Raw genomic sequence first — 13712 nt, 5'->3', positions numbered from 1 at the left:
AGTCCAGTTCGCTTTGTTGCATCTTCAAATATTTCGTAAAGCGTTCCCATTCATCTTTAAAGTCACAGTTATCCTTGTCCCGTAGCTTGTATGTCAGTTTTGCCAACCTTGTCTAACACTCTTAAATACCGCTACACTTCTGTGCAAATGCATCTGCTACAGGCGCAGTAGTACGCCAGCCTGGGGAAAGGCCTCTGTCCCAGTGATATGCTTAACCTACCAATGGCCGCTTCTCCATGGCAGTCCTGTCAGTCAAACTGGCCACCCGTGGCAGCCCCTGGTCACATGACAGAGTGCACCCTGCCCAAAGGGTCTGCCTCCATCGCAGCTGCATTTACATGGGCAGGAAACAGAAAAACAACAAGGGAGAGGCCTCGGCACTTTCAGTTTTTCAAAGGCAGAACTGAGAGCTGGTTGTGTTTTCGCCAGGTCTGCAGCTGGGCTCGAGTTGGTATCTTCAACCGGCAATGGCGCCTTATTTCCTTTGTGTCTGCGGAGTGTTCTGGGTGATGCTGGGAACCTGCTTTGTGGTCACAGGTATGGCTTCTTCTCTCTCGTCTTCTGTTCCCTTCAGTGAAATGGGCCTGTCGGTTTATTCACAGCGGGACGGCAAGTTGAGGGGACAATGGGCCTGTCTCAAGCCAGATGTTGCTGGACTCCAGCTCCTAGGCAACATAGCCAATGGTCAGGGATGAAGGCAAGGGCATCGACTCCTTGGGGTGAGGTACTTTGGGGCACCCTATCTTTTTTAGGGTGCTGGGCCTCCTCAATATTCAGAGAGCCCCGTGCCCAGTGTCAGAACACCACATCAAGACCCCTCTAACATCTGGAGAAGCTGGCACCTCTGAAAGAAGCAGAGTTATAGGCTAGCAACACCTGGAGGATTACAGGTTTCCCTCCCTGGGTAATTTCTAAAAAGAGAGAGACACTGGGCCTCAGACCTGCCTAAAAACTCAAGTTCTCTCACTGTAAATCAGCTGGTGGGGAGGCCCTTTGGGGTATTGGATAGTTCCCGCCCCCTGCAGTAAATTGGACTACAACTGCTATCATCCCTCACCACATTTGGGTTTGGAAAGACTGCTGTGGACAGGGGACTCAGCTAGACTGGTAAAGAAAAGGCAATTTAGATGCGCTGTACATGCTGAGCCTCTTGGGCTTCCTGATCAGAAGGTTGGCACTTTGAATCCCCATGACGGAGTGAGCTCCCATTGCTCTGTCCCAGCTTCTGCCAACCTAGCAGTCCGAAAGCACGCCAGTGCAAGTAGATAAATAGGTACTGCTGTGGCGGGAGGGTAAACGGCGTTTCCGTGCGCTCTGGCTTCCGTCACGGTGTTCCATTGTGCCAGAAGCGGTTTAGTCATTCTGCTCACATGACCTGGAAAGCTGTCTGTGGACAAATGCTAACTCCCTCGGCCTGAAAGTGAGATGAGCACCGCAACCCCATAGTGGCCTTAACCGTCTAGGGGTTCTTTACCTTTACCTTTTACCTATATGCGATATAACGTTGTGCCACCAGATGGCACTGTGGGGTCCCATTTTTCTCTACCTGCTTTCCCTGTTTAAATTTACGACGCGTTTAACTGAAACGCTTCTTTGAAGTGTCTAGATCAGGGGTCAGCAAACTTTTTCAGAAGGGGGCTGGTCCACTGTTTCTCAGACCTTGTGGGGGGCTGGACTATATTTTGAAAAAAATAATGAATGAATTCCTATGCCCCACAAATAACCCAGAGATGCATTTTAGATAAAAGCACGCATTCTACTCATGTAAAAACACGCTGATTCCCAGACCGTCCATGAGCCAGATTTAGAAGGCGTTTGGGCCGCATCCAGCCCCGGGGCCTTAGGTTACCTACCCATGGTCTAGATCCAGCCAAGGTCTGTCCACTTAGGAAGCCTCACACTGTAAATGGAGGAGCAAAACAAGGAAATCCAACCAGGTTACAGGACGTGTGCAGGAGAAGAGTTGAGTGTAGGAACTGAAAGGGGAGAGATGCTGAGCTAGAGAATGGTGAACTCTTCCAGTTGTTTTGAGCCCTCTGGGCACTTTTCAGTTTGGAGATTTAGCCCTAGAAAACTGGGACCAAATGTATGAAGCTGTCATCGTATGCACTCTTGGCTCCTTCAGCTGGTGGGGAGGCTCTTTGGGGTCCTGGGTGGTTCCTTCACCTCCCCAGTCTGCTCCTGTTTGGACCAGACAGGTCTGCGACCAAGATGGGACCTTCTGCATTTTGCTTCTGGGTGGGGCTCCCAAAACGCCCCCTCAGCCCCTGAACACCTGACACAGTTGGGCTAACTGGGGATAGACTTTCACGGAAGCAAGACCAAGAGGAGTGGCCATGTGTGCAGTGAGCTCTGTCAACAAAGAGTGCAGTACTGTACTTCCTGCCCATCTGTTTTGCATTTGCGGACAGACCTAAAATAAACCAGTGCCTGGTTAGATAAATAGATAGATATAGATATAGATATAGATATAGATATAGATATAGATATAGATATAGATATAGATATAGATATAGATATAGATATAGATATGAATTAATTCATTTACAGTGGTGCCCCGCAAGACGAACGCCTCGCAAGACGAAAAACCCGCTAGACGAAAGGGTTTTCCGTTTTGGAGGCGCTTCGCAAAACGAATTTCCCTATGGGCTTGCTTCGCAAGACAAAATGTCTTGCGAGTTTTTCCGACTTTTCCCCCCTTCCCCCCCTTTTTCTAAGCCGCTAAAAGCCGCTAAGCTGCTAATAGCGCTAATCCGCTAAGCCGTCAATGGGCTTGCTTCGCAAGACGAAAAAACCGCTAGACGAAGAGAATCGCGGAACGGATTCTTTTCGTCTTGCGAGGCACCACTGTAATTTTAAACAACTCATAAATACATGATATGATTATTATCAAGTTACCAGGAAGATAAATAAATTGCCCAGACACACCTTCTCCTGGAATTTATGCTTCCAAAACTGTACTGCTTCATTTACAATCGGGGCACGCCCCATAAGTTCCTGCTGAAATCAGGTAACTTTGAATAATAATAATAAATTTTATTTATATCCCACCCTCCCCAGCTGAAGCCGGGCTTGGAGTGGCTAACAACAGTAAAATGATAAAACATTCTAAAATCATTTCATTATAAAATTAATTCAAATCAGATTAATGGCAACCATTGGGCTAGAGTTCTGTGAGGATTTCCAAAGGAGGGAGACAGGCTGTGCCCTGGCCAAAGACCTGGTGGAACAGCTCTGTCTTGCAGGCCCTGCGGAAAGATGTCAAGTCCCGCAGGGCCCTAGTCTCTTGTGACAGAGCGTTCCACCAGATCGGGGCCACAGCCGAAAAAGCCCTGGCTCTGGTTAAGGCCAATCTAACCTCTCTGTGGCCTGGGACCTTCAAGATGTTTTTGTTTGAAGACCGAAAGTTCCTCTGTGGGACATACCAGGAGAGGTGGTCCAGTAGGTACGAGGGTCCTAGGCCGTATAGGGCTTTGAAGGTTAAAACCAGCACCTGGTTTACCAGTTAAAATAAATAATTCTAAACTATAATCAGTCAAATAACAGCAAGTCACAATGCATAAAATACCACAAAACATGCAAAACAAGGATCAAATTGAGAAAGCAGGGCGCACAACTTACAAAACTGATTTTTTATAAATATCCCTGAACTCTTCTCTCCTCCCACCTGCTTTTGCTTGTCTCAAAGTGATATAATCATAGCCTTCCTCCTAGGGCTGGAAGGTGAAGCGATGTTTAGTTCAGGACTCAAATTTCTAAATTGTGCTCACATTTGAAACCTGTGTAAAATGTGGTTCCAGTTAGACATTAAATCACCGGAGAGCTTTGCTTTGTCTTGTTTTGTTCAAAAGAGAGAGATCTCTTCACCTCCGCCCTCCCTTTCGCTGCCATTTTGTGGTTTTTCACCTTTTCTGCACATGCTGTAGTTTCTGAGAAGGCGACGCGGATACGTTTCATCGCCGCCCGCTGGGGCAGCCAAGTTTCCTTCAGGTGCGTTTCCAGCTCTCCGGCAAATTGGTACAAAGAGACGGAAAAGGGCAAGCATCAGGAGATGGTGAACACTTCCAGAGTCCAGGTGTTGAGGAACGAATCGCTGGTCCTGATGCACATCAGCAAAATCCAGCACACCGACAATGGCATCTACTTCTGTGAGAACAACAAGACACAAATTAGTCGGCAGCAGTGCTGCGGCACTGAACTGCGAGTCATGGGTGAATAGCTTTAATTTGCTTCAATATTCCTTTTTCCTGCTTCCAAGGTCCTGTAATCTGTGGCTGTGAGTAACCATGAAGCAGGGCTCTACCATAAAGTCTACCTTTCCTGGGCACAGACCCTGCAAGTGTCCCTATTTTCCAGGGACACCCCTGATTTAGAGAAGCCACCCCAGTTTATAATTTGATCCCGGAATGTCCCACTTTTCCTTAGGATGCTCCTATTTTCCTTAGAGAAATGTTGGAGGGTATGGAGTTATCCGACCCCTGAGCCATCTGAAGGCAGTTCTGTATAGGGAAGTTTTTTTAAAAAAAAATGTTGAATGTTTTTTTATTATTTTTTATATGTTGGAAGCTGCCCAGAGTGGCTGGGGCAACCCAGTAAGATGTGTGGGGTATAAATGGTAAAATTATCATTATGGAACGGGATGTCCCTATTTTCATCGGGCACATGAAGCAAACAGCCACATATTCACAGGGAAAAGGTATTGCCTTGTATCTTGGATTGTTTCTGATCCCATTTAGCGGGCCATCCTTGCTCTGTTCAATCAAAGGGCAGGATTCAGTTAATGAATCTTGTTAGTGGAAGCCCAGAACAAGGATGTCCATTTGTGCAATGGAGCTTTCTTCCCTTATCTTGCTTCACCTTCCAGAATTGGCTCCGGGGAGGTGGGGGGCATAGCTGTCACTTTCCCCTTTCCTTGCGAGGAATCCTATTCAGAATATGGGAATTTCCCTTAAAAAAGGGAAAAAGTTGACAGCTATGGGGGTGGCTCTGGGAGAGAAATTGGCTTTGGGTGAGATACCCCCCGCCCCCATGGAAGAGATGGGTGGGGTTGTTCCTGTCAGGAGCTCGTCCTACTCTCGAGTAGGACCCTGGCAGAGACGCATGTCCGATTGGCATGTTCCCTCCCTTCTGGTCAATCGTTCAGGAGCTTCAAAAGCTTTCTTCTGCCCGAACATCACAGTGACTGATGCCAACAGACACTGGCACACTTAGGGATCCGCAGAGTCTTTGCAGCTTGCGTAACAGACCTCAGCAACTCAGCATTTTGGCTAATCTACTTATTTACATATAAACACACACGGAGCACTGCAACATGGCTCCCTCTCTCTCTAGCATCAGACTGCAAAGAGAAAAAGAACAAAGGACAATAGTCCCACTTCACGGAACACACTAACACAAACATCCTGTCTCCGTCACTTCCCACTCTGTGGAATGAAAACATACACCGTTATGTGATAGACAAAAATCCCATGACTGCAATCATGGAGCAGGAATTCTAACAGTTCCATCCAGCAAGCCGCAATGTTTACACTGACAGAACCATCACCGTAGCACAACACTGGATTCCACCAGAGCCCTGGATGCTTATGCAAATACAAACCACGCCCACAGTCGTACTGCATTGTGGGCTTTGTAGTCTGTTGTATATTATAGCAGGGAGCTGTTCCTGTTCAAAGATGGAAAGGAAACCACAGACACATTGCAGCCAAAGATGACAGACTGAACTAAGCAATGAGCTTATCTTGTCTTTGTTCTAAGGTATCAGCACATTTCAGCAAGTGCAGAATCGAAACACCCTGAAAGATGCCATCATCATGATCCAGACCTTTCTTATTGTCCTGTTTGTGAGCGTCCCTGTGTTTCTAACTATGGGAAAGGTAAGTGAGTTGGGCCCTCCTGTGGAAATGCCAAATTCTGACATCGCTGGTGCTCAAGCGCTGCTACAGCGCAATGATGTGGTCCTAACATTATTTCATTCCCTTTAATAGCCTGTTTTTTGTGTGTGTTTTTGAGAAATTGTGCGTATACAGCAGTAAATACAAACAACCCATTTGCAACAAGGCCATAAAAACCGACATGTGGCAAGTCTTTTAAGGTTCAGCCTGCAAGTAACATCAGCTCGATCAAACTGGGAAGTCATAGCGTATTGTGTTTTTAATATTAGGTTGCAAGCCGCCCAGAGTGGCTGGGGAAACCCAGCCAGATGGGCGGGGTATAAACAATAAATTTTTATTATATTATAGCGCTGTTTCCTGGCTGCATGCAAAGCAGAGCCAACAGACGACTGCCACTGGGGAGCTGGTTCCACAAAATCAGAGCTACTGTGAAAGAGGACCTGTTCTGTACTTTCCCAAGTCTCACCTCCCATGTAGAGAGACTGGGCTTTGCACAGAACCTCCATAACTGACCCTACTGGGTAGCCACTTCTTGTTTCTAGCATGGCATTGCAGAAGTGTAATAGACGAGAGATCAGATGCTGGGACAGATATTTAAGAGAGAGCTTTAATGGGTGTCAGGTTCTCAGAACCCCAGGGGGTCTCTCACCCACAGTGACCCCTCTGGTGGGTTCCTTATTCAAAGAATTTAGTTGCTCAGTTTCATCATTGGAACCCGGTCTATTCTGTAACGTACACAGTCCTTCCTTCTGTCAATATTTCCTCCCCTTCCTATCCTCTTAGTAGCTCACCATGTCAGCTTAAAAGCCCCAGCCCCCTTTTTCCTATTCCTCTTTCCTTTACCCTACACTTTGTCCTCGCTGGGGCCATGCCATTTTCCTCTGTCGTTCATCCCTTTCCCCCTACATTTCCTCTGTCTTCTCCCTTTGTGTTTCTGTCCTTGCCCTCCTGGCTTCCTCTGTGCTTCTCCTCTATCATTCTTATCCTGCTCCTCCTCCTTCATGTTGGGACTGACACCAGGCACTCAGCAACACACCAACTTTTAAAGAGCTGCCCTCTGCATCCATCTCTGCACAGCTCTACTTCTGGTCCTGATGCCTCCAGGTTTTGCTGTGTGCTGGTCCAGGGGGGGAAGGTTACAATGGGGCGAGGTCCAGGACCTGAGTTGAGGGTCGGCAGACAGTCCTCCTCAGGCGAAGCAGGGTCCACAGCGGGAAGCCGGGCAAGGACTGGAACTCTGGGGGAAACAGGACTGGATGCTGGCCGAAACAGCTCATCAACGACGTTGCTCCCGCAACCTGGGACCAGGCTGACTGGCCTTTATCTTCTCTGAGGCCAGGGGTGGTCCCGGCCCCCAGGAGACCCGCCTCTCCTGGCCTTAAGGCGAGCACTCCTCCTGGGAGAAACCAGTTCCCTTCGCCTCTCTGCCCTTCGCCTCTGCAGTTCAGGAGAGGCTGAAGGGTTACTGGACCCAGGGGGAGACTCACCTGTAGGCACTGAGTCCTCAACCACCTCTGGTGCCAGAGTGGATTCACCTGGTGCCTGCTCCTGAGGATCTGGCACAGGTGCAGGCGCTTCAGAATCAAGGCCCTGCCCCAGCTCAGCCGGCCCTGGAGGCGGGGACTCCTGTGCAGGCTGGGATTCCTCCGGTTCAGCCTCTGAATCGGATTCCCAGGCCATCACATGCTGGACCAGCCAAGGAGCCTCTTGGAGTCAGTCAGTCAATCAGTTTTATTGCACATAGCCAAAGGCTGCCGCAATGTATACAGAATCATTCAACAATTAAAAGGAAATATACTGGATTGATACAAAAAACTTAAAACATTTATATTATCAAGACATTACCTACTCTAAACAGAGCTATAAAAGTACCTTAATATACGAGTTAAGACATTAAACAATAAAATTTATAAGCTGAAATTATCACACGGCCACTAATATATTAAAAAATAATGTTAATTAATACAATGTGCAATTATATTCGGAGTTTGGTGATAAAGATAGAATATAGCTTGATGTAGATAGGGTCAAATAAATTCATCTCCTTTACAGTTGGTGGCTACCTTGGCTATATAATTTGCTCTAATTTTCCTAGCAGCAGTTGCAAAGAGTGCTACACGCCAGGTCACATACTTATCTGTGTCTGTGAGGAGATATAAAATCATGTCAGAGGGGTCAGGGGACTTTGTCATTATAGGTGCTAAAAATCTTTCTCTTGCTTCATTATATAAGGGGCAGCGCAAGATATAATGCATAAGGTCCTCTACTTCAGGACACCCCTTAATGCAAACACGTTTGTTTGTTGGTATGCCTCTGTGTCTCCCATCTCTATAAGCAGAGTTTATTGTATTTAATCGTAACTCTGTAAAAGCTTTCCGAAGTTGCACAAAAGTCAATTCATTAAAATAAGATGTACCGTATTTTTTGCTCTATAAGACTCACCTTTTCCCTCCTAAAAAGTAAGGGGAAATGTGTGTGCGTCTTATGGCACAAATGCAGGCTGTGCAGCTATCCCAGAAGCCAGAACAGCAAGAGGGATTGCTGCTTTCACTGCACAGCGATCCCTCTTGCTGTTCTGGCTTCTGAGATTCAGAATATTTTTTTTCTTGTTTTCCTCCTCCAAAAACTAGGTGCGTCTTGTGGTCTGGTGCATCTTATAGAGCAAAAAATATGGTATATTCATAGTCCTCTCACCAAGGACTCCTTCTCAAAGGGTCTAGGGCCTTCTCAAGATGTACAGATTAATCTGAATCACCCATGAAGTCCCATGAAACTGTGTGGCTTGGTAGTGTGCATAGGTATTTTTTCGACAATCTTTAGCTGGACTGGTGCAAATCTGGCTCCAAGTTTTCGTAGGCCTTTGGGCAACACCATCTTGCTGCCCACCAGCCCTGGCACTGCCCCTTCAGCATCATCTCTGGCAATTTTTCCAAAGCCCTTGTTTGAGACAATCCTGCTCAGTTACTCTGCTGATTCCAACCCAACAATTGCCACGGTGAGGGATACTTCTCTAGCAGTTCCTTTTCAAACAGAGACTCAACAGCTTGGAATAATGTGACGCTATTTCTCCTTCAGGGTGATGGCAAGGATGCGTCGGCTGAGGACCATACTTACGAGGTGAGCAACAGAGTGAGGTATTTTCAAAATGGTAAAGCTGGAAAGTGGGCTAGTCCATCTTGGGCAGGAGAGAGAAGAGAAAGTACAGTGGTGCCTCACAAGACGAAAAGAATCCGTTCCGCGAGTCTCTTCGTCTTGCGGTTTTTTCGTCTTGCAAAGCAACCCTATTAGCGGCTTAGCGGATTAGCGCTATTAGCGGCAAAGCGGCTATTAGCGGCTTAACGGCTTAGAAAAAGGGGGGGGGAGCGAAAAAAAATTGCAAGACTCGCAAGACGTTTTCATCTTGTGAAGCAAGCCCATAGGGTTATTCGTCTTGCGAAGTGCCTCGAAAAACGGAAAACCCTTTCATCTAGCGGGTTTTTCGTCTTGTGAGGCATTCGTCTTGCGGGGCACCACTTTACAGAAATTCATTCAGACATCAGCCAAGGTAGGAGCAAACAGAGCCTGGCTAGAAGCTATTAGTGGAGCACTGGGTTCAGAGAGGAGAAGAAGTGTTCATCTTGCAGAAGTGGTGCTGGGGGGGACGGGGGACGGACAGACAGACAGTATACATGTGTCAGCATCTTCACACAAGTGAAAGAGAAAAAGGAGAGAAAAAGGAGGAGGCCTAAGTGAATAGGGGAAGACAATGGTGTTTATATATGGCATGATCTGTGTTCAGGTGGCTGCTGAGCGCTTTAAAACAATTGTGTGCATGTTGTCTGGCGAGAGAGAGAAAGAGTTCGCAGAGAATGGACATAGGGAAATATATCGAAATCCAAAGCCATACCTGTAAATTTATGTGGTTCTATAATGTCATTCGGATCCAGCCTTTTCATTGGTACGTTTGAGGAATTGGGGGGTGGCGGGGGTGACCCAAACCAAAGCAATTACATAAATCAACACAAAAATATTGTCACAAATATGAAAATCACGTTTGGTACATAATTATTACGAATCGTACATTTCTGTGATTGTGGGGTGGGAAGATCGAACCCTGGTTTTCGCCCCTTCTACCTGCTGCTGCCCGTTGATGGTTGCCACCCATAGCTGTCAACGTTTCCCTTTTTTAAAGGGAAATTCCCATATTCCGAATAAGATTCCTCACAAGAAAAGGGAAAAGTTGACAGCTATGTTGCCACCTGGGTGCATTTTGGCTAAGCTGAACTGTTTTCAGGTGTGCAAGCCATTGTTGGTGATTTAAAAGACAGTGATTGATGGATATGTATTTGGGGTTAAGAGTGGATCCCTTACTTTGTATACAAACTTTTTTCCTTTTCCCTTTTGCTTCTTCACAGGGGTTGGCGGTTGAACTAGCTGATACATACGAAGACATTTGTACTTACCAGGACAGAGTAACAGACAAGTGGAATCTGGGGGAGAGTCCAGGGGAGGAGTGAAACCTTTTGCAGCCACACCTGTGCCACACCTGACTTGGGAACAAGTTTTGCTTGGCTACAGTGCTCTCGATGCAGCTCTCGCTTGCTTGCGTAGCTATCATCAGCCGAACTGCTAGATCAAATGTGGTATTCCTTCGCTCCTGATTCCTTGGGCATTGGGTTTGTTGTTAAGAGGGACCCAAAGCTGGGCTAGTGGCAGACCCTATTTAGGGAAGCTCCCTTCCTACCTTCCCCATACAAAACACAAAACTGTCAATAATAAAATCTGAGCATGGGTTTGATTCTCACATATATTTTTTTTCCTAACATCAGTTTGCTTGCCATAAATGTGCGTTCTAATTTGAATGGGTTTCCTCCCACACATGCACACATCCTCAATTCTTGAAGCTGCTGGATTTAGGGTGGTTCTTAAAGGAAAGCCGGACATTAGAAGTGTCAAATTTGGTAAGCCAATGCCAAACATAGGGATGGGGGAGCCATTCAGTTCAGTTCTCATTTAAAGGTGAACCAATGTAATCTGCAAGGGACACGGGTGGCGCTGTGGGTTAAACCACAGAGCCTAGGTGTCAGAGCTGCCTCCAGGTCCCAGCTCACAGAGGACCAACGCTAGGCTGTAGTTATGTACAAAAGTCTTTATTGAGATTCAGTCTCCATTTTAAAGCCGCAGCGTGCAGCTCTACGTCCCGACCTTAGACCGGCAAAGTCCTGTCTGAGTCTCCTCCCCCTCCACACCAGTTTAAGACTCTCGCTTTGGTCCACCTCTTCCTAAATTCCTTTCTCCTCTGGGCCCTCCTGCCCGCTAGGGTCTCATCCTTCCTGGACTCCTCTGACGCTGACCCTGACGATTCTTGCCCCTCCTTCCGGCGGGCTTTAGGACCTGGTTCCCTATCCGGGCTACCTTCTGTGCCGCTCGCCTGTACCTTTGAACTTGGCGCGCGCGCCCAGCCTGCAACTTTCCTCTTAACCGTTAACTCGCTCTCTGATGGAGGCGTGGTCCACCCTGACTCATCTTCTCTCGCTGGTGGTGCATGTGTGGGCTCTGACACCTGGAACTCCTCCCCCCCACTACGCTCTGGTGGGGAAGCTGGTCCTGATTTGCAACTGCTGCTCTGGGAGTCCCCGCTGGCCCCTTGCTTCTGGGGTGTCCCCCTTGGGTCGCCCCTTGTCCTGCCCATCGGCGCCCCCTTCTGTGAATCTTCCGATTCGCTGGAGAGGCTCATGGAATCTATCGAGCTGCTGTCATATTCTCCTACGCTGCCCTCGGATTGCTCCCCCTCGCTTTCCATCTCCTCTCCTCCCTGCGCTCCCGCTGAGTCCCTGACACTAGGGTTTGCCAATCAGAAGGTCAGCAGTTCGAATCCCCGCGACGGGGTGAGCTCCCGTTGTTCGGTCCCTGCTCCTGCCAACCTAGCAGTTCGAAAGCACGTCAAAGTGCAAGTAGGTAAATAGGTACCGCTCCGGCGGGAAGGTAAATGGTGTTTCCGTGTGCTGCTCTGGTTCGCCAGAAGCGGCTTAGTCATGCTAGCCACATGACCCGGAAGCTGTATGCCGGCTCCCTCGGCCAGTAAAGCGAGATGAGTGCCGCAACCCCAGAGTCTGCCACGACTGGTCCTAATGGTCAGGGGTCCCTTTACCTTTTTAATGTAATCTGCACGTTTTGAAACAATATGCAAACCGAAACACAACCATCCCTCGAAAGGCAGGCAGCTCTGAATTTTTCAGTGCAGTTCTTCAGCCAAGTGATATGCAGAAAGATGCATATGCTAAAGCATAGTGTGCAGAAAAAATGCACATATTGGTGAAAATGATATACCACAATGCATTGTGCTAAGGGGAACTGCTTTGTCAAAATGTACATAATAGACTAAATTGCAAATAAGCATGTATATTGGGAGCAATTCTCCTAATTTAATAATGGAATAATGGAAAATCGGAATAGAAATAATGAATATTAAATCAAATCTAAAATGTGGATGAATTTTCATGAATTGCTGATGTGGGAAAATGTGGAGTCCCAAATATACATTTGGAAAAATTAGAAGCTGAAATTGATAGGTTCACCGATCTCGAACCAAACATTAGTACTTTAAAACTAACCAAGAAGACATTAAGGTATAGCACGCAATCTATTGAAATGTCCTGTCATTTGGCCAGGACACTCCAAATTTACATCACCTTCGACCCCCCTCATAAGATTTAACATATTGCCGTTTGCAGTTCTGCAAGGCAGATTTTTGAAAATCCCATATTCTGAAAGGTACTGCCTTTGTGGCACAAATCAGGTCGAATCTGTCACACATGTTTTATTTTATTGCCCATTTTGTGAGTGTGTGTGTGTGTGTGTGTGTGTGTGTGTGTATACAGTCATACCTCATGTTACGTCCGCTTCATGTTACGTTCTTTCAGGTTACGTCCCGCGGCGACCTGGAAAGGGTTACTTCTGGGTTTCGCCACCCATGCATGCGCAGAAGCGCAAAATGACGTCACGCGCAGAAGTGGCAAATTGCAACCTGTGTGTGCACAGACGCGCTACTGCGGGTTGCGTTCTTTTCATGTTGCGAATGGGCCTCCGGAACGGATCCCATTCACAACCAGAGGTACCACTGTGTGTGTGTGTGTGTGTGTAGGGGATCTATTTCACCGACTCTTCCAGGGTGCCCTTTCTGCTGAATAACTGTAGGAATGACGTTGTGGAGAATGTGGCAAGATTCTTGCGTGATGCCATGAAACTACGTCACCGTAGGTCCCAAGAGCCACCTTTGTGTCTCACGATGTCTGGACAGCTTTATCCTAAAGTATCTCCTATTACAACTCGCTGCCAGTGTTGTGTTTTGATCCATGTATACGACGCCCTCTTTCTATGTGAATAAAGGAGACTGAATTCAATTGAATTGAAGAGTCCTGTCACCAAAGCTTCAGTTTCACAGCTCAGACTAATCTCAACGATGCTCGTGCAAGATGTGGTGTGTGCCTCCTAGATGGATCATAAGGAAAGGGTTAAATGAGTGTGATGTGATTGGCCAGAGAGAAACTGATAGGAGGAGTTAGAGTGAGAGTGGAGCTCTGTGGAAGTCAGCTGAGAGTTGGGAGTTGAAGAAGGAAGAGGGAGGATATAAGTCTGTGGGTTGGTCGAGTTGTGTGGTGAAAGAGTGAGAGGAATTGTTAGGTGGAGTCAGATAGATAGTTGGAATAATCAGTTTGAAGTTGTTAGGAATGAATAGGACAGTTAAGGAACAAAGATTAAGAAACTGCCAAGAAAAATTAACTGAAACCATAAGCTTGTTCATGCCTATAAAATAAACTTGATTATTTGTTAATGTTA

The 13712-nt window shown here is 47.0% G+C and overlaps 1 protein-coding gene across 7 annotated transcripts in view; it reads left to right on the top strand.

Annotated features, from left to right (window-relative positions):
* Positions 1-350: 350 nt before the first annotated feature.
* The window catches only part of LOC307201008 (B-cell antigen receptor complex-associated protein beta chain-like), a 58619-nt gene continuing 45257 nt past the window's right edge, over positions 351-13712 (top strand). For 2 of the 7 annotated variants that reach the window (XM_079950132.1, XM_079950133.1), the window contains exons 1-5: positions 351-537; positions 3927-4211; positions 5758-5876; positions 8970-9011; positions 10289-10953. In XM_079950132.1, the coding sequence (XP_079806258.1) occupies positions 468-537; positions 3927-4211; positions 5758-5876; positions 8970-9011; positions 10289-10390 (618 nt within the window). In that variant the 5' untranslated portion in view covers positions 351-467 and the 3' untranslated portion in view covers positions 10391-10953. Of the gene's footprint in view, positions 538-3926; positions 4212-5757; positions 5877-8969; positions 9012-10288; positions 10954-11717; positions 12745-12987; positions 13351-13712 lie in introns of all 7 variants that reach the window. The other 5 variants (XM_079950131.1, XM_079950130.1, XM_079950129.1 and 2 more) reach the window with 5 other exon arrangements.

Source organism: Podarcis cretensis (assembly GCF_951804945.1).
Source record: "Podarcis cretensis genome assembly, chromosome: 13".
In the NCBI taxonomy this organism is placed as follows: domain Eukaryota; kingdom Metazoa; phylum Chordata; class Lepidosauria; order Squamata; family Lacertidae; genus Podarcis; species Podarcis cretensis.
The sequence above is the reverse complement of the archived record's forward strand: the minus strand, read 5'-3'. Positions and strand labels throughout refer to the sequence as shown.